We start from the raw sequence: 19,836 nt of genomic DNA, 5'->3' as shown, positions 1-19,836 counted from the left end.
CGCCCCTCAATTGCGCCTATGCCCCCTGACTACATTCCATACCCCAGAATGTCGGACAACAACGCCCACCCCGGCGTTCGAAGCCTGCTGGCCAAGTTTGAGAACAGCCCGAGTTCAGTCACGTCGCCGCCCTCGCGTGGAAGATCTCCCGTTAGCTCCGATACCCCCGGATCGTCCCGCCAGCTTTCGAAAGTCCGCGCCAGCTTCGTAACAGTTGACGGTGTGGTTCAGTCAAACCCAGGCTCACCACTACGGAAGACAAGTGGTCGGAGCGATAGCCCAGGAATGTTCGGACCCAAAATCAATGAGCAGGATGTGGAGGCACGTCGGCAAAGTTTGGCATCCCCCACACCTGGCAGTCTAAATGATGGTCAGAAGGGTGTCCTTGATCAATTGGTCAGCCCTGTCCTGCCAGGGCCAACCTCTGTTCCGACGACGCAATCAAAGACCGTACCTGCTGTCGACAATAAGGGTCCAGTAAAGCCAGAGATGAGTGCCGCCGCGCCTGCCTCAACATCCGCATCCGCAGTCGCACCTGCCAGTGGAACATCGGAACAGCCGGCTCATAAGACAGTCACAAAGCGTCCGTCGACTATCAATGCTACACGGAACAACATCCCAAATACCAAGCCTATATCTTCCCTGGCCTCAGCGGCCAAACAACCTGCCAACACAAGCACCAAACCCGCAAGCTCCCGGGAAATCGCAAAGGAACGCGCCAATACCCTTGCTAATAAGCCGAGCCGCGCTTCCTTGAATCCTGCAACGAAGACCGTTTCTCGGACCGTTCGGGGTTCCACACCGTCACAGGAGCCTTTGAGAACATCGCCCCCGAACAGCGCCAAATCTCACACACGATCACCCACTAGGCCTGTTCGCCTGCCAGCTTCCATGACTGCACCAACACAAGCATCTGTCGCAAGGCTAGGCAGTGCGGCGCCTCCCACTGGGCGAACCACCACTACCGCCTCAACACTCACGAGGAAGCCATCTTCGCTCAAGAGTGCTGCAGGAGCAGGCCAGACACGGCCTACTGCGGGGTCCACAGCGGGTGTGCGCAGACAATCATCTCGCTCTTCTCTTCCCCCTCAGCCTGCCCAAGAGCGGCCCAGCTCGCGGACCAGTGATGCTGGCCCCAAGCCGGCCACCGAAGGGTTCCTGGCGAGAATGATGCGCCCAACGGCCAGCTCAGCCAGTAAGACCCACGATCGACCGGAGCCTAAAGCTCCCCAGAAGAGCACCACAACCAAGCCTCCACGGGCATCAATGGTACGGGCACCTGAGCGCAGTGCGCAACAGCCCAAAGCCAAGCCTGCGGCTCTGCGTCCCCAGACTGAAAAGTCCCAGGCAGCCAACAAGGAACCCCTCCCAAAGAAAGAAAAGGAGGAGGTTAAGATCCCTCAGCCTGAGCCGGAGAGTGAAAAAGAGAATGTCGAAGAATCTACTCCTGTAATTCCGGAGGAGTCTGAAGTCGCCGAGTCCAAGGACGCTGTTATCGAGACCCCTAAACCCGAGACCACAGCCAACACGACTCAAGATGGGAAGTTGGCCGAAGAATCCAAGCAGGAGGTTGCCTTCGAACCCGTTGTGGCATCTGTCAGTGAGCTAATCGAGTCCACCATTGTGGACCCTTCCACAGAGACTCCCCTTGAACAAGTCCCCCAGGCAGTTGCCAAGGAAGTCATGGAGGCTCCCATTGAGGATCCTGCCGAGGTTCAGTCCAAGGATGGCCAAGCACCGGCGGAGGCTAGTGTTGAAGAACCCGCCGAGGCCCCAACGGAGTCTCCTGAGGAAGTCTCCCAGGCGCCTGCCGGCTCCACCCCCGAGAATGAGCTTGCTGCCGTTGAAGAGGACATCACCCCTGAAGAACTCGAGGTCCTTGAAGTCTCCCAGACAGCTGAAATCCCCGCCGTTGTGTCCAACGATAAGGTCGCTGGACCTGCTGAAGATGTCACCTTCGCTGAGCCTTCGACCAAGTCAGAGGAGCCTACTGTTTCTGCTGAGAAGCCTGCGGCTGAGGCCAAGCAAAACGTCGATGACATTGACTTTGTCAGCCTTGCACTCAACTAAAATGCATACATCTTCCCTCATCATATTCATTCTTACTCTATGGGACACTATTATAAACTTTGTGCTAATACATTTGACAATTCCGCCACCAGAACACATGGCTCGATCTTCTTCCTTGGCCATTTCCCCACACTTTGTTGTCAGATTTCTCTTCTTTTCCTCTCCAGAGGGCTCCTCGTTTCTACCGGCCTTCAAGATGGCATCTGGATGATTTTCTGGTGTCCTCGGGTGTCTCGCGTGGTTGCATTTTCTGGTACTCTGATATCGAGGGCATACTGTTTTATTAAGCGATTGATTGCATTCTTCGGGTTGAGCATATTGTATTTCTCTGTCATTTATCAACAAAGCGTGATTGGCTTTTTATTCAGGTCAAGGTCAATGTTACTTTTTCAGAACTATTTTTCTCTCCACTTTGAATCATATAACATGAAATTGCTGAGGACAATGGTTTTCGTAGTGTCTGCCACATTGATTCATGACTTGCATGAGCCGTCCAGCAGCTCAGCCGCTTAAAGATACCAGACTATGCACAAGAAAGAACAACTTGAGAGAACAAATAAATGGGAAGCGACAGGAGCAGGAATGAACCACCTAGCCTAGCTTCTTCTCGAGCCTCTTCAAAAACCGATTCACCCCACCCTCCATCTTATGCGCCTTGTCCTCTATTTTATGCGGCCGCTCTCCAGGCGCCTTCATCGCCTTGTGAACATGCTTCTGCGCATGCGAACGCACCTCTTCATGCGTAGGCCTGTAAACCTGACTATGAATATCATACTCTGATCCACTCCGCTGCACAGGCTGCGGCTGTGCTTGATCGTACGAGTAATTTGAGAGCCCAACTGGAGGCTGGTGCACTGCCTGTTGCGGCGGCGATTGTTGCGGCGTAGTGTGGCCCTGCTGGCCAAACAGGTGAGCATTAGGATCCTGCGGTGGCGGTGCAAAGGACATGCCACTGGCTCCAGGGAACTGTTGACCAGTCATGAAGGATTGCTGGTATGAAGGGAGCACAGGGCTTTGGAGTGCGGAACCCGCCCCAGGACCAGAGAGTGGGAATGTGTTTGGGTGAACTAAGCCTGCGCTTGGGGGTGGAGATGCATATCCCGTTTGCGTATATTGCATGCTTAGTGCTGAGGATGGTGGAGGTGCGAATGAGCTTATCCCGACACTGTTGGCCCTTTGATGTGGCGGTGTATATGGAACACCTGCATCTGCAGCTGCCGCCGCTGCGAGGCCTGTACCATCTTCTGGAGGAGGTGGAGTTTTCTCACGATGCTTGATCGGTTCTGGTGCAGCGGGTGCAGCTGGGTTATAAGGGAGTGGTGCGGGTGTCACATTCTCGGGCTCTTGTCTTTCTTCTGGGGTGATCGGGGAGACCGGTGAGTCTCGTTCTTGGGAGAACGACGGGTGTTGAGCAAAGGATTGGTGCTGGTCGGTTGATGGGCCGCTTGGAGGTGGTGGAGGGAAATTGAGGGATGCTGGAGCGGCCTGGGCAGTGGGTGCTGCTACGGGTGGTGGGTTGAATCTTGAATCGGGGGTTTGGCCATTCTGATAGGCGGGGTCTGAAACAGCAATGTTCTCGAGCTGCTGGACTACAGAGCTTAGGGACTGATCTGACTGCTCAACTGCGCTTTCCCGGTCTGTTTCCAGTTGGGCATGTGCCAGAACATGGGCGGCTGAGTCTAGGAATTGGTTGGCGTCGTCCAAGGTCCAGAAATAAACATCTAGCGTGTTGAGACGGATCAAGTCATTTTGCCCATCTGTGCTTGGGAGCCGCCAGTCATACTGGGAAGCTTCTTGTTGAGGTGCACCGGTGTATCCGTCCACCGTCACGGTGCATAAGGTCGGAAATTGTGTAGAGTGTGATATGTGGACATTATCCAATGCGCCTTGGAATGCATCTTGGTCTGATGTACCCGGATTATTGGCAACCTCGATTCTTGCCTTATTTTGCGAAGGATCTTTGTAGATGTATAGATAGGAACTTTTCTCAAATCGATGATAGAGAGGTTTAGGGGTCGGTGTAGTGAAATAGTAATGGATATCAGCTAACCTATCGCAATCAAGAGAGTTAGGATCAGCTCAGTCTGTTTCTAAACTATGATCGCGGGGAAGTGTCAGTCAACTCACACGTTCACCAATATTTCCTCGCCCGGTCGTGGAGGCATGGTTGCGTTAAATTGGATGTGCGGAGTGAGAGTGCAGGGGAGATGTACGAAGAAACAAAAGACCAGAACTTTACGAGAGAGAGAAAGATCAATTAATAGCGCATAGAGGGGTCATCATTTGAGCCTGTGAGACGCGGCCTCGAGCCGCCCTGTTTGGCTGGGCGCTTATAGTTAGTGTGATGTGATGGGTCACTAGTACTTGGCTATCACATCTACTAACTATGAGTGGGGCAAGTACTGTTGACTTGTCAACTGGTCAACACTGGAGTTGCCGGCCGGAAGTACTCTTTCTCCGAAAATTTCCATCGCGATCAACTCAAACATCGCGGACTCCGGACAAAGTCGACCTCGTGTGCATTGATTTCCTCCAGCCCAGACATTGAGGTGCTGCCTACATTGCATTCCTATTCTATTCTCTTTGGCACGGTTTCATTGCCTTCTCCGCCAGCCCTACCATCCGGGAACTGCCACTTGCGTCCTCCGCACTTTTCCTCCTTCCTCCGTTCAACGACCTCCGCAAATTCAATTACTACGCCAATCAACCAAAATGTCTCTCGTCAACCTTGCCGCCGTGTGCTCCCACCTGAACAATGCTACCAAGGCCCGCCTGGGTCTTACCTCCATCCCCAATAGCAACCTCCACCTGAAGCTCTGCCAGGCCTTGCAGAACTCGGGCTACATCTCCTCCGTCGTCCGCGGAGGCCCGACTCCTCCCCCGACACACCCTATTCTCGGATTCCCCACAGCTAGCGACGAGGTTGAGGGTGTGGAGGCCATCACCCGCGATAACGTTGCGTCGAGACGCCTCTGGTTGGGTCTGAAGTACTGGCAGAACGAGTCCGTCCTTGGAAAGATCAGCATGGTCAGCAAGCCCAAGCGACGAATCACTCTTGATGTCGAGTCCTTGCGACGGATCGTTCGCGGCGATGAGGCCCATCACGTTGCTGGTCTGCGTTCGCCCGGCGAGAGTCTCTACCTCTCCACAGACAAGGGTATTATGGAGGCTCGCGAGTGTGTGGAAAAGAAGATGGGAGGCTTGGTCCTTTGTCGCGTGCTATAGGTCCATCCGAAATTATAATCGGTTGATGGATCCGTCTTATCTAGGCGGGAGAGTGTGTACTAGGATACCTTGGTCTTGTCTTTCTTTTTGCATTTACTCTGGAGTTTGTTTGGTTCGTCGCAGCGGAGTCTCCTTTTTAAGACTCGTTTCTTTCGCGTCTTTCGCGACTGTTGGTTAATTCACCTCGGTCGAGGATCTGTATATTAGATGTTTGCGTGTATCGCATTTCTTGTGCTCTGCTCAAGGTGGTTGTGGATCATCTGAGCAACACCGTGTATAGATAACGACTTGAAAAAAACATGTCTAGATCTTGTTCAATTTTCCAATTAAGTTCTCAAGAGGATTGATTAAATTGTCAACATCAATCCATTTGTTGATGTGACGCCTACAATTTCGAATCACCCATCGTCGATCCCTCTCGGGTATCACACTGTGCCAGGAATCCAAACATTGCACTCTCAACCTCATCATGGACCCCAGTAATTTGAAGGACATGTTGAAATCGAAAAAATTCTCATCTCTGGGGGTACAGGGTTTGTTGGCTCCGCCACGGTGCATGCCCTGGCAGAAAAGCATCCCTGTTGCGCCATCACCGTCATCGACCGCAGCCCCCCACGCCCACCATATGCATTGCCAGAGGGGATTACATGCATGCAAGTCGATGTGTCCTCTGCGGCCGAGGTTTCCAAGGCATTCACGATGGTCAAACCGGATGTAGTGATCCACACGGCTGGTATTGTACCGGCGCTGGCTGACCGATTCGGTCGAAGGTTGGAGAAGGAGGTGTGGAAGGTCAACGTCGTGGGTACCCAGAATATGCTGGATGCAGCCACAGAAAATGGGGCCGTTGCATTCATTTATACCAGTAGCTGTTGTGCTGTGACGGACGACATGCGATCATCCTATGTTAACATTGACGAGCGATGGCCCACATCGCCAACGTCCCTCATCTATGGTGAATCCAAGGTAATTCCTCCCTTTCCGAATACCGTGATTTCTTCATTCTGGATAAGGAAAAGGGAAACTGACCAGAACTAGGCTACGGCGGAGGCTCTTGTTCTCCAGGCATCAAGCGATAAAATGGCGACCTGTGCCCTACGCCCCTCTGTACTTTGCGGTCCAGGCGACTATCAGTTGGTGCCAGCCATTCATGCATGCATTGCCAAGTCCGAAACTCCATTTATTATTGGCACTGGAGATAATCTGTGGGATGTCACTCATGTGAGCAACGTCGCCGATTCGCACGTCCTAGCTGTGGAGAACTTGATGACCTTCCGCACAGCGGCCGGAGAGGCGTTCTTTATCCAAAACAATGAACCCATCACTTTTCGGGATTTATGCCTGGCGGTATGGGCGCATTTCGGGCATAACCCGCCCTTCGAGATCCGAATTCCGATATGGCTAGCGTACTTTGCAGGGTTGGTCTGTGAAATCGTCACCTGGGTGACTGGGACCACCACAACCTTGAGTCGAGGGAGTGTACGAGATGCATGTGCTATACGGTATGCTAGCGGCGATAAGGCAAGGAAGATATTGGGGTACGAGGCTCGCATTGGCATGGAGGATGCCATTCGTTTGAGCTGTGAGGTAAGCCGAGATATCATCGTACCAGATGGTATCGATTCAAATCGTTCAAAGGTAAATTCAGCGACTTACCTCGGATCCGCAGGACTATGCTCGCCGTATCGGAGTAAAAATCCCTGTCCAAATCGATCAAAGATATCGGACACGAATCCATGAACATTGACATTAACTTTCTGCGCAATCAGGATTGGACACCTTGGTAATTAAACCAGATCATTATGGAAGCCATCGACTTCAGAGGCGCTCCTTAGCTCTAGCCTAAATTATTTGCCACTTGATGGGGTCAAGTGGTCCGATTGCATCTATTATGGGGAAAGCCGGTCATGTCAAGTCTGATCTATGGGAAATGTAAGACATTGGGCGGTTCATTGGGCTGCTAAAGCCCCTAAAGCGGGTTATACTTCGAGCGGATCACGGCCGAAGTAATCAAACTGAACCATAAAAAAAAGAACGCAGGTTGATCGCCGCTCCACCAGAGATAATCAAAAACTTGGTCCATGCGTTGATTGGGCAACAATACACTTACCTGCCCAATAATTACACAATGCGCAATCCCCGGGTGAAATCGAAGCTCTTCGAAGTTGTCAAAATGTGCCCTCGATGAATGTCACGGGAATTTCATGTGCTCCGCCTCCACCGTCAGGCTCACTCATCTTGTTCTTGCAGATCATCTCTCGGCGCCTTTCAAGTCGTCATCTAACCACTAGAAATGAGAGCCTGAGCCGGATCCATGCCGTCCTGCCCAACATGCTGCCCAAAGATGTTCCCCCGGTTCAATCGTCGCACCCAGGTGAGGTGCTGCGGCCTACTGTTGGTTTGAAGGCAGCGGGGCTTGTGAAGATCTGAGCTATGGATTTCAAACCCATCCCCATCCCGGTGTGGATACGGATTCCCCCAACCATTCTAGAGCCGCGTCGTAATGCCCCGTCAAATCAGTGCGCAAGGCGCACCGGTTTCGACCGCGATCGATCGACATTCCTGTCTGGAAAGACACCGGTGTGGCACAGGGGCACCGGGGGTGTTCCCTGTCAATGTTATGCAATTGGCCCCTGTCGAGAATAATCGCCCAAGGTCACTGGTGCATTGTCTTCCATGTTATTTTCCCCACTCTGGGCTTGATGCCTTGATGCTTCTCGCGCGGCTCTCCATCCACTTGTGGGTGTGTAAAAGCACGGTCCAGCAACGGGCGTCAGGCACACCTACCAGAAAGATTCGACCCAGGTCTTCTGGACATATAATACTCGGTATTTGGCCACCCTGCGCTTCTTCACACCCAAGGATTCGCCAACCCTTTTCATTTTTTTCTGCAACTTATTTCACGCATCTTGCTTTCCCCTATAAGTTACAACCAGCCCCGACTATTTAGTTTTTGTTCATTCCCATTGTTCCCTCATTCTGTCTCGATGGTCCCAGCCTTTGCTCCCCCTTTGACGGCTGTTCCAGTGAGCTTCCAGCCACTATCTGCGACACCAGCAAACATCCGATCTCGAGCGGGTTCGGTTAGCAGTAAATTGGACTTTCTGTCTCGCCCCAGGTCAGCACAAACAAATGCCATTCTTGCCTCATCCTATCTTTTCTTCCGTGTCTGTTGGAGGGAATGACTGGCTCACAATTTGACAGCAACAACATGGCTCAGAACTCCATGTATATACCTCCGGGAAACCCTCCCATCATTCATGCTCGGCAAAGGTACTTTTATGCCATGTATAGTGGTCTATCCATTCCCCAAATTTGGCATTTCATTGGCCTTAATTACTCTTGCTAAGCGGTAAAAGGGCTCCATCGACACCTCGACCATACGGCGCCAGGGACAACCGTCCACTCATGGTAGACTTTGAACAATCACGCCCTTACTACCCAGGAAATTCAGCTCCCATGGAAAACTACGGCCATATGATGAATCAACCCGTGGGACGCCTGTCTTATCCTCCAGGGCACTCCATGCCTCCGGTCCCTGTATACCCAGAATGGAATCATCCTGTCCACGAGCCGCTGCGACAGGATGTTGGACCCCTGACTGCCCCGGAAAGCCCAACTTACATTGTGGAAAGAGCCAACCGGCGAGGTGCGGATGCAAACCGCGGAAGTTCCCAGTACATTTCTCAGAGACGAACCTCCATCCGGGGTGATGAATTCGATGGCCCCCATCAAATCCTGGACCCTCCTTCGTCTCGAAGTGTGCCCACTCGAGAGGAAGAGCTACCACAGCTTCCCACTAACCTAGATGCTGCTGAACAAGACAAGATCTTGCATGAAGTCAATGACCGTCTGTCTCTATCAGCTTATGAGTTTTTTGCAAGATATCAATTCCCCATTCCCCTGGAAACGGACAAGAGGCCCGTTCAAGTCCCTTCAGACCGGGAGTGGAATGAATGGGTGCATCTTCTGAAAAGACTTGCCACTAGACGTCGGATCCCCCGACACACTCTGCACAACGGCCAAATCAAGCAGCTCATCACTGTTTTGGAAAATTCCCTAGAGATGCGTCATGCTGCCAAGCATAGCTCGCGACCCGTCAAGGATGACCGTAACGTGCTTCAGCTCATCTCCGCAGGAACGCAGGTTGCAAAAATCCTCAAGGATTCCAGCGCCATGCAGTTCTTCGATCGTCTTTATGTGGACACGGAGAAGATGATTCATGACCGACGCCGCCGCGTCAGATTTGCTAGCCCTTGAACCCCTGGAAATATGGCCATTTCTTAATCACCCTGATTACCTTTAATCCCATGGATGTTTCCTTCCGTGGATTACTATTTCCCTGGACCGCCATGCTTCTGTTTTTCATTTTTGCTTTGAAGGACCCGAAATTTCCGTGGATTGCCTCGATTACTCCATGAGGACCATAAGTAACGGCTCCATGTCGTGGCCCAAGGATTTCCTGCTGGCTCAGGATTTGTTTCATGTTCGGGGATTACCCCCTGGTTGGGGACATGAAACCACCCTGGCTCAGCAAATACATTAACTACGCCCACGACGGAAACCACTCTGCGCTGCCTACCCCATTTGCGCACCTCATACCTATGTCTGGAACAACTGCAAATTGTTGAGCTTACACAAGCTCTCACTCATTTGACAGTCAAGAGAAGGGAGGCCAGAATCTACCCCAAACCTATTTGTTCGGTTGGTTAATCATTTTTCTTTGGAAATCTTTTGTTTACGGCGTTCTCTTTGACGATTATGTTTCAAGGTCTTTGTCTTTTGTTCTCGGGCTGGCTGTCTCGTATACATTGAGTTATGTGTTTATGTGTTTATGCTTTGATGTCTTTCATGTATTACACCCCAAGACTAGGGGTAAATTGGACGCTGAAAATGACTATCTTTGACGCCAGTTAGGCGTCTTTTTTTTGCCTGTCTTTCTAATCATCGATAAAGATTTGGTGATCGAGACCCAGATTTCCATACGCTACGCGTAGCGCGTATCATGGGTGACAACAAAGAAAAGCCAGCAAAAGAAAGCCAGGGTTTCAGTGGTTCAACACAAGCCTGACTCAGCCCCGCACAAGAATGTACTATTCTCCCTTTGACAGACTCATGATGCTCCTTTGTCCACCACTTGACTTGACTTGGCAAGTAGAATATTTTCATCCGCTCAAGAAAACACTAACGACACCATGAGTTCACAAGAGTTGCTACCAGAGCTATGGTACCTTATTTTCCAAGGTGGATGTGCCCGTGCTCAGCTACGCTCTATTTCATAAACTATTTCATTACAAAACATCATACAGCTACCGACTCAAAGTGACCTGGTAAATGCTTGCACGGTTTTCAGGTCGTTTGAGAGTCTCGCTAAACCATTGTTGTACCTATCGGTCATACTGCGCACATCAATAACTGGTATAAGCTGGAATGCCCTCTCAAGTGAACTTAGAGATCCAGATAAAGCGAAAGAAGTATCCTTCAGCCTCTTCAATCAACTTTTTTCGAAGATCGAAATGAGCGTTTGAGGGCCCTTGTTCGTGATGTTACCATCCACGATGCAGGAGGCATGGGAAGAACCCAAAGGCTAGGACGACTCGAACATCCTTTGGTCCGCTTGTTAAAGAAATTACCTAATTTGGGAAATCTTTCGTACGTTACCTCTCTCTTACTTCTCTCTTACTCGAGACGACTTTCTACACTGTTCTAACTGGAATTTTGGACTATATAGCTTTCATCATGAATTTCTATGGCCAAAAAGACTTATCGAAGCATTTTGCAATCACAATAGATAGCCAAAGCTTCATCTGCTCGGAGAGCAAGGCAGGATTCAAGTAGAAGTACTTATGACTGGTGTTAGCACGATGTGTATCTCATTGAAGGCTCTTTCTCATGGTACAGGCCCCAAACGACAGGAATTGGATCTTGAGGAGCTGTTTGCTGCTTATTCAAATCTTGACAGTCTGTTGATATTGGTGAATAGACGCCAAAGTGGCTATAGAGTGGCAAATTCTCCAACTACTACGAGGATTAAACCACTTACTCCATCCAAGAACTGGACGTTTTCACCTCTGCAAAGTCTCTCCCTGAGTGGTTGTCATATCGACGAGCAGACGGAGACCTCTCTCTGGCGAGATTGATTCCTCTTAGAGGGGCTAAAGTCACTTTGTTTCGGCCACACGAAAATGAAAACCAAACCCTCCTCAAACAAATCAGCGGCCAGGTCAAGAATAACAGACATTGAGTGCACTGAGATCACCCACTTGGAGATTGATGTAAATCTTGGAAGTGCATGGGTATGTCCCACAAAGCTTGAGCTCCCTGGTCTCGACCAAACTAACGAGCTTTTCCTAGTCCGATGCCTTTATCAATGCCCTGGCTGTGGGTTTTCAAAATCGTCGTCGTTTTTCAATTCACATCGCACTATAGATACCGGTATACAGGAACATGGAGGGCGAAGAAGGAAAGCACAATTTGGGGCAGTATTGACAGATTTCAAATCACAGGACTTTGGAAGTCGCTTATTCGAGCGCAGAGGACCAACATCTTTTCTGGAGATGACAATTCTACATACAGGAGGGAGCTTACGCTTCTGCCTGAACTCCTTTCCTCTTTACACGGCTGTGGAACGCGAAACTGCAGAGATGTTCGAAGTCCACCGTCCTCGGGATATTGGAGATGAGCCTCTCAAGGAGCTGCCATACTGGTGTTCAGTCATGTTGGTGTGATGAAAGAGACCTTGCTCATATCTTGGGTAAGAAATCTCCACGATCTTGGACTAATTCTTTAAATCCAGGAACTGCCTATACTCTAGTGCAGCTGATCTGCAGTAGTCTTTGAAATTGATTACACCTCCACGATCTTATTGCTTGACTCGCGGATATTCACCAAGCACATTTAGCGTAGCACGATAGGAACAGCTTAGACAACCCGCTACTATACAATATCTCTGAGATATCATTGAGCATATGGCATTGCTTGATTCTAGTCAACAAGCAAGATAAAGCTTCATTCAAGCTGGATTGTGCACTAAAAGTTCAATACTAAGACTCAATTACTTCTTAACCATCTTCCAATCTTATCGTAGCCTGACCTTGGTAATGTGGGTATGTATTCAGTATTCTTACTCCACGTTTCGAATAGTGTGCCTTGCCTACAACTAACTTTTGGGTAGTTCAATTGTCACACTGCCTGGTCATAGAAGGCGGTCAAGGCTGCTGTCTTTTGGACATGTTCAAATTTGGCGGTGAGAAACGCGTTACACGCACAAAAAAAAGTTTAATATTCTGCCCAAGCAACAAAAAGAGCGTCAAAGCAACCACTTTTTCAAAAGAAAAAGAGAAAGCAAAAAAAAGATGACCAGACTGGGGCTCGATCCCAGGACCTTATCGGTGTTAACGATACGTGATAACCAACTACACCATCCGGCCAATTGATATCAGGAGGTGGAGATTTTGGCGTTATGAACCAAGACTTCTTCTGCCATCCACATTGTGGATCCAAGGACTACCGAAGCCGTAAATGGTCTAGTCTAAAGGCTCCGTGGATTTTCGACGACTGATCTAGTCAGTATTCGCTTGCGCGCAATGATTTTAAAACTGCATTAGATGTGTATCACTGCATATCAGGTATTCGATGTGCTGTGGCGTAGGTTTCGATGAATAATCTCGTGTTTGAGAAATTATGTTAAGGTTTTGGTTGGGTCTTGTATGGATATATATATGGTCATACCTGCCAGTGGCAGATCTAAGAGAAATGTGTGTTGGATAACCACCTGGGCAGACTTGATAATCATCGAGACAAATTGTGATGGCTCACCTGAATGTCTACCTGGGTATCTACTCATTCCGACCAAGCTGGCGTAGATAGTGTCGTTGTTCCAAAGTTGGTAATTTTTGCCAAAATCGAAGAGATGCTGAAGCAGTCGTGATCCAATTACAGCTCGCATCTGGCCTTGCTGAACTGTCGCTTCCGCATCGATAAACAGTATAATGGAGTAGGTGTCATCGGTGGATCATTCCTCTTCAAAAATGCACGTTTGACGTGTCTTGTTGGCCCCTTACCTGCATGTATAACGCATGCAGAAAGATGTCCCAAGAGAGCCACCTGTTCTATAGTGGATACAAAGAGCACTTAATGTTATTATGGGGCACCGGGCTGCAGATCAGTAACGTAGCTACAAGCGGGTTTTAAAACGAGGTGACAAGATCATGTGCACTAGTATAATGACGGCCACCTCAGAAACTGACATACCATCGGTTTTGATCGATATCCTGATTATTACGTCAGAATTTGTCCATGTATTCCGCTATAGTCGCTGACATTATTAATGAGCATTGTTTAAAACTTCAAGCCATGTTATAGATGCATTTATGTCTCCGGTCCTCTCGTTAGACTTCATGACAGAAGTACGATTTATTTTCCAGCCTTTGAGATCTGGATTTACTCAGATGAACCTGGTGACCCTCGACCGGAAAAATCAACACGAAATGAAAGTCCATTTCCGCATATTCACATTATGATGGACAGAACAGCGAAGACCAGATGTAGATGAGAATCGCGGCGTCACTTAGTGCGCAGTAAAAGCCCGTGCAGCTTGTAGAGCGCGAAAGTCTGTGATACAAAGCTTCCACGTTGTTGGCGTGGCTCAAGAGATAGAATGAGACGCCCTATCTTGTAATTGGCACATTCCTGGCAATTAATTCCATCTGTCTGGAAATGTCGCATTCCCCAGGGTTGGAGATTAGAATGTAATGCTATAATATTGTATTCGGTATATATCACTGACCGGATGGTGTAGTTGGTTATTCGGTATCGTTGATACCCTGTGAATTACGCAAAAAGGTTTAGCGGCTTTTTGTATTTGCTAGCAAATTCTCACTGCTTTGCTCTTTGTACTTGTAAAATGAAATCAATCCTCTAATATCAATTGGCCGGATGGTGTAGTTGGTTATCACGTATCGTTAACACCGATAAGGTCCTGGGATCGAGCCCCAGTCTGGTCATCTTTTTTGCCGGTTTTTTTTTTTTGGTTCCCATTCCAATCGGAAATTGAGAGAATGTTTCTGGTGGGGCGTATGGCATCCCATTGGCGGGTACCAAATCCCGCAACGGTAAGAGGAGCAGGTAACGAGCTTTGTTACCAAATTAATGCTATTAAATACGGTGCAGTGACAATTCAAAGTCCAGAGTGGCAATATAATCCAGTATAACCCGACACATAGCTCCAGGGCTTGTTACCCTTACAAGGCTATCCCCAGGCCTGATTATGCGATTGCTAGTCTAATGTGAATGGGATTCTAGAGTGACGCCCACCAAGTGGGCGCCTTTTACCTAGGATTGAAGTGTTACTGTAATTCCTGTTCGAATGAAATCTTATCCTACGTGGTGAGTTATTTAGAGCATGGCCATATACTTCAAATTTACTCAGATCGATACTTTATATTTCATGCTATCGCAAATCCAATCATTTTGCAATACTGGCTTAGCATTTCAATATTATGCCTAAGCAAAACCTATTATCTATCATAGGCAGAGATGACTTACATCCAACTTCCCCGACATCGCCCGGATACCTTGCTCACGATAAGATTTTTTGAAGCCTGTATATCTCCAGCAATTGGACTACCACTCCAATTGCCAGGACCGTTGCTGAAGATAGGTCGTATCGCATGAATTCCAGCTTCACCCGCGGCGATCGTAAACCCCTTAAGGTTTTTGCCATAAATGTCTACTATCATATATTCATCCGGTAGTCGATACCCCAAAGTCCACTCTGGCTCGTTCAAATTCTTTTTCAGTAGACCAATTCCAGTTATATAGGTGTCTGCTCCTTCGTACCGTATATATATGACCAAGCTAACGACTGAACCATATAGTGGAACCACTTGGGTGAAAGGGTTGTGTTCCACCCAGCATCGATCACATAAACTGCTTTGGGTTTCTTATTCACGATTTCTGTCACATCTTAACTTTGTCGATATGATTCTCCAGGATGTGTCGCCGATGAAGTCTTTATAGTCATCAGACGGCTTTATCATTGTGTACCTTTGTCTTAACCATCGATTGTTTCTCCACTGACGTCGCTTCTCCCAAAGAGGCGTACCACGCGGACCTTTTTTGCTTTATTAGTACACCGATAGATCATTCGCCAATCCTGCTCTCGTTTAGGGCTTCTGTGCTGTGTTGAGTGGGCTGATTGAGCGTCTGGTAGCAGGGAATAAAGGAATCTACGGTCTCCACATGGTGAAAGTCTTGACTTCCAAAACGATTGGTCTTCAAAGACTTCCGCCATTGATCGAGATAAAAGTCTCAGACTGAGAAAGTCTGATGTAGGTACCTTAAATGCAATTTTGGTCCGTATCTCCGAAGGAAGAAAGCTGAAACAGTCAGAACTAGAGCCATCGACATATTTTCGCTTTCTTTTCCGTTCCTTTGGAAGCTCGAGTCGGTTCTTGGCACTTCGAAGTCCTCGTACAACAGGACGTTTCGAAGGGGGATTTTCATTTTCTGGCAGGTTGAGTGTAGAACAATCTCTTCGACTATGTTATTTTTGGATTTGAGCCACTCAGAAAACGGGTTCTTGAAAGTTAACTCACCGTTAAAAAGTCTGCCTGAAGGAGGGATATTCTTACAAACTTCAAAAAGCCGATCGAAATTGATTATTTTCTGAAATTGCTGACTCAGGAATATCCAACATTCTTCATGGAACGGAAGAGCCTTAATGGTCTTGCCTGGGTCATTGGGTACCAAGGGCCAAGCTTTTCAGCAGTCTCGTCAGGGAAGCCGAACAATTCTTCCTCTGCCCAACTATATTCAGTCGAATTAACACCTCCTAGCTTAGTACCCCTCTCAGTCAGATAAACTAAATGTATTATGGAGGTTAGATACAGCATCCCAGAATACAGTAATGGAGCGAAGACCCACGTGCGCGATAATATCTCATCCAACAATTTTGATTCCCAGGATTCTTCCCTCCAATCGCCTTCCCACAAGATATGCAAAAACAGAGCCAGTTCTCGGAGGCAACGTCTGAAGGAGTTTGTGCGCGGGTAAAATCAGGATCTAGAGACTCAAGGCTCATTGCGGCTATTAAAGATGTCAAATCAAAGGGTCTGAGGGGTCTATTGAGGTAGAGGCAAAAATAAGATTACCCGGATCCTAGGCTATGTCTCAAGGAGACAACCACTTTTGGAGGTCATCACGACATCAAAATCCAAAATAAGTCGCCAAGTGGAACACTATGGAATCTCTGGACATAAAGATAGATAGAGGTCATCATGACATCGATCTTTCTTCCCTCCAGCTATCTATAGTCTATTGGAATGATATGATATTCTATCGATGAGTATCCATCAAACCACGATCCCACTGCATTCCAAGATTACCCATGCGCCGATTGAGCCATCATTTCCTCATATCTAGTCGTTCCAGTTCAATTATTGTCAATATTCTCAATTGAGCTCTCAAGGTTATTGATCAGATCTATTCAATTTTGCCTAGGCCTGCAGCAACCTTGGAAAAGGTACTGTCAATTGAACATCATGGAGTGTCGGTTAGACACCTCATTAAACACGTATGTGTGATGCAGTGTTTATCATTCATATAGAACGCTATAGTTCCCTATAAACCAGGCTTTAAAGGCCATATGACCTCGCTTGGTTCAGGTCAAATTGCCATATAATGTTTCACTCGAGCGCGGATATAGCCATAACAGGCACCGGCTCAGTGGGTATCAGTTCTTAATAACCGTCACATTCTAGGGTGGCCTAGTGTGAACCGGTAGGTACCTGAGAATCCATACTATAAAATTACTACTCGGAATATTGAATAGCGCGCCTTGCCTAATACCGTTGGTTTTCAGAGTTGGTGATCAATTAACAATTCTCCTTATAATAAGACTAGGTTTTAAGCAGAATTAGAACGAGTCTTTATATTCCATATACTAGATGTCCGTTTATTTACACCTCGTGGCATTGCACCAAGGCCAATACCAAAGGTTGTAGGGACAAATCGCTGGCATGAGATGATTCGATCGTTTGCAAAGCATGGAAGTACGAGAAGCCGCCAGAATGCATTATTTCCAAGATTCGAACATATAGCTTGAATTCGATGTATCCAAACATTGATGTACGCCTTCTTGCATATTTCAAGGCTGTTGACGCCGCATGAAAAATAACTGATAGGTATGCAGTAGCGCCTGCGCTAATAGATGATCGCCCAACCCAAGATATCCGGTTCCAATTTATTAAACAAATCATGTTTTTTGAGGCGAGGACCCACGGGTAGATGTTCCGTCTGTGGCAGATGACTTTTCGAGCTCAGGTGAACTTTCGAGATAAGGAGGAGTCGCATGGGTTGGCCTCTCCAGTGACGGAGACCTAGATTTGCTGCCTATGGAGGACTCGGCGACAGGCGTCGGAGTCCTGTGGGGAGGTCGTTGCGCAATTTTTGTAGACTCTGATGTGACATTGGTTTCCTTTGCCAACTCTTCACTTGTTGGCTTCCGTGCCCAGATACGTCGCCTGTAAATAAGTCAGTTGTGTCACTTAAGCATGTTGTGTTCGAGCTTACGCGAGGATGTAAATGTGATGGGCCGGGTTTTTCACTTCAGCTCGAGCCTTCGCCACTAGAACCTGAACTTCCTGTTTTGACCACGGCTTGGGAGTACCGTATCGTGTGAGCAGATACATGGCCCACCCCTCCATACCGGACTTCCACATTGTGGAATTTAGTCTCCCTGCCTCTTTCAGCACTGGGTCTTTTGCCCAGCCTCCGATTGGCCATTTGTACACTTTTTCGTGTACGTCGATGAAGCCGGCCTTTTCAATCTGCTCTCGCATGGTATCGAGGGTGCCCATCGGACGTCCTGATTTGTTTGAGGCAGCAATGAGATTATCTCCCCAACTTGCGAGAATGCTGTCTTCGGGTAAACTGCCATCATCCGACATTATATGGCAGGCACCTTCGAATTGCTCAATCCAGCCTCCGGGTGTTAAGTTGCTGAAGGTCGCTGTTATTGAATTGTCTATCTCGACTTATAAAGAGAGAAATCTTACTCGTAGCATTGCTTGTAGACTCTCTCCCATTCATCGGTGGAAAAAGCACCTAGCATGATGCTCATGTGAATGAAATCAAACGACTCGCGCCATGTCCATTCTTGAAGAACATCGTCTACCTCTAAGACGCAATTTGGAGGCATCCAGTCAACCGGTGGTGGAAAAAGATCGACTCCGCGGATCATAGCTAGCAAGGGTCAGCATATTTCACCACAAAGATTGAGTGGAGAGATTACCGCTAGGGAACATATCTGCCATATCACTATTGAATACTATTAGTGAGTCTCACTCCATCCCACTTGAACCCGCTTACATTGCCCAGGTCCCTCGACCTGTACCAATATCAAGAACATTCTGTACCATAAGTAGATCAGTACTCCAATTCAGAGGTTATATTTCCAATGATGATGTTACCTGAGGATTCTCAACGGGAGACTGGAATAAAGCGTTTGGGGATTCAGAGTCCATGACTAGTTGTGATAAATATCTACCGTAGTCAGCACGTGATGTGTCAGACGAACGGAGTACTTACCCTGCTTCGAGCGCCTCAAAATGCTGGTCGTCCGCCGGACCCCTGATGAAGTTAGCGCTCCTATTCTTAGTTCATAGGGGGTCGCCTTTACCAGTATTCGCCTTCGCGCATAGTTTGATACCTAAACGTAGAAGAATGAGCAACGATTCCATAATTTGGAGCGGTGGCTGTCAAAATACCGTCGACCATTTTCCATCACCCCCCGGTATATCGAAGAAGCCAGAGAGTATGTCTCTCTAAGTCGTAAAAAGGCAGATTAGGTCGGTTGTCACCGTCAACAGCAGGATCGCAAGCACCTACGAGTGAATATCATCATAATTTGCCTTGCCTTTTATAGCTTGGAAGCTAGGGTCCTGTAGAACGTGGAAATAAGCAGCGGGAAGCACGGTCGGTTCTCCATTTTAGCCCCCACTTACGACAAGAATGGAATTATCTGCCTCCACAGTGGAGGAACTTTCTCTCTTCATCCCGTCGAGTTGTACCGCGAGTTTCCGATCCCGAAGTAGAAGAAATAGGAGAGAGAGAAAAAAAACCAAGGGTGATGTTTGAAGGTGATGAGGCGGGGTTATATCACCTCAGTGAACCCCGACCCGAGAGTTTGGAGACGGTGGGTCAAAAGATTAGCTTACCTCTGGCGATTAAAGTGTTGCGCTTGTTCGGAGGCAAAGAGGACACGGGAAGGGTGATCATTCCTTGATTTAGCTTGAAATAGGCGCTGCGATGACACCGTTGTTACAGTGAGGCTACGAAAAGCTCTGAACAGGTGGTGTGTGCAGGGCTTTAATCTACGGGGAGGGTATTTCGGATCCTGGTGGGGTACTGAGGATCACTGATTTGTGGATATGTGATCCTGGAGGCAAGAATTCGGGAAAAGGCTGAAGGTTAGAGGTGCTATCCTAGAAAGTTGGAGCCCAGGGGACCCGACAGTCTGGGACGCCTGCCGAAAACGGC

General features: G+C 48.3%; 6 protein-coding genes across 6 annotated transcripts; 4 read left to right on the top strand and 2 right to left on the bottom strand.

Moving 5' to 3' along the window:
• Positions 1–48: 48 nt before the first annotated feature.
• On the top strand, positions 49–2,070 carry N7503_011462 (uncharacterized protein; the record flags this gene model as incomplete). The annotated part of the gene is made up of 1 exon (XM_057071008.1): positions 49–2,070. The coding sequence occupies one exon, from the start codon at positions 49–51 to the stop codon at positions 2,068–2,070; it is 2,022 nt and encodes a 673-aa protein (XP_056917619.1).
• A 591-nt stretch (positions 2,071–2,661) lies between these two features.
• On the bottom strand, positions 2,662–4,235 carry N7503_011461 (uncharacterized protein; the record flags this gene model as incomplete). The annotated part of the gene is made up of 2 exons (XM_057071007.1): positions 2,662–4,120; positions 4,198–4,235. 2 exons carry the CDS (start codon positions 4,233–4,235, stop codon positions 2,662–2,664), a joined length of 1,497 nt encoding a protein of 498 aa, XP_056917618.1.
• Positions 4,236–4,782: 547 nt separating this feature from the next.
• On the top strand, positions 4,783–5,295 carry N7503_011460 (mitochondrial 37S ribosomal protein uS8m; the record flags this gene model as incomplete). The annotated part of the gene is made up of 1 exon (XM_057071006.1): positions 4,783–5,295. One exon carries the CDS (start codon positions 4,783–4,785, stop codon positions 5,293–5,295), a length of 513 nt encoding a protein of 170 aa, XP_056917617.1.
• A 492-nt stretch (positions 5,296–5,787) lies between these two features.
• N7503_011459 (3-beta hydroxysteroid dehydrogenase/isomerase) lies at positions 5,788–7,035 on the top strand (the record flags this gene model as incomplete). The annotated part of the gene is made up of 2 exons (XM_057071005.1): positions 5,788–6,261; positions 6,334–7,035. Coding segments are annotated over 2 exons (1,176 nt in total), but the record flags the coding sequence as incomplete, so codon positions are not given.
• Positions 7,036–8,282: 1,247 nt separating this feature from the next.
• N7503_011458 (uncharacterized protein) lies at positions 8,283–9,555 on the top strand (the record flags this gene model as incomplete). The annotated part of the gene is made up of 3 exons (XM_057071004.1): positions 8,283–8,413; positions 8,500–8,568; positions 8,655–9,555. The coding sequence occupies 3 exons, from the start codon at positions 8,283–8,285 to the stop codon at positions 9,553–9,555; spliced, it is 1,101 nt and encodes a 366-aa protein (XP_056917615.1).
• A 7,996-nt stretch (positions 9,556–17,551) lies between these two features.
• On the bottom strand, positions 17,552–19,081 carry N7503_011457 (class I SAM-dependent methyltransferase; the record flags this gene model as incomplete). Its single annotated transcript, XM_057071003.1, has 9 exons — positions 17,552–17,819; positions 17,869–18,297; positions 18,354–18,540; positions 18,590–18,615; positions 18,667–18,707; positions 18,768–18,840; positions 18,886–18,927; positions 18,977–19,006; positions 19,065–19,081. The coding sequence occupies 9 exons, from the start codon at positions 19,079–19,081 to the stop codon at positions 17,552–17,554; spliced, it is 1,113 nt and encodes a 370-aa protein (XP_056917614.1).
• Between the last annotated feature and the right edge of the window lie 755 nt (positions 19,082–19,836).

The sequence above is a fragment of the Penicillium pulvis genome, assembly GCF_028828015.1.
Source record: "Penicillium pulvis strain IBT 33274 chromosome Unknown scaffold_8_segment0_segment0, whole genome shotgun sequence".
Taxonomy (NCBI): domain Eukaryota; kingdom Fungi; phylum Ascomycota; class Eurotiomycetes; order Eurotiales; family Aspergillaceae; genus Penicillium; species Penicillium pulvis.
This window is presented reverse-complemented; position numbering and strand designations above follow the sequence as displayed.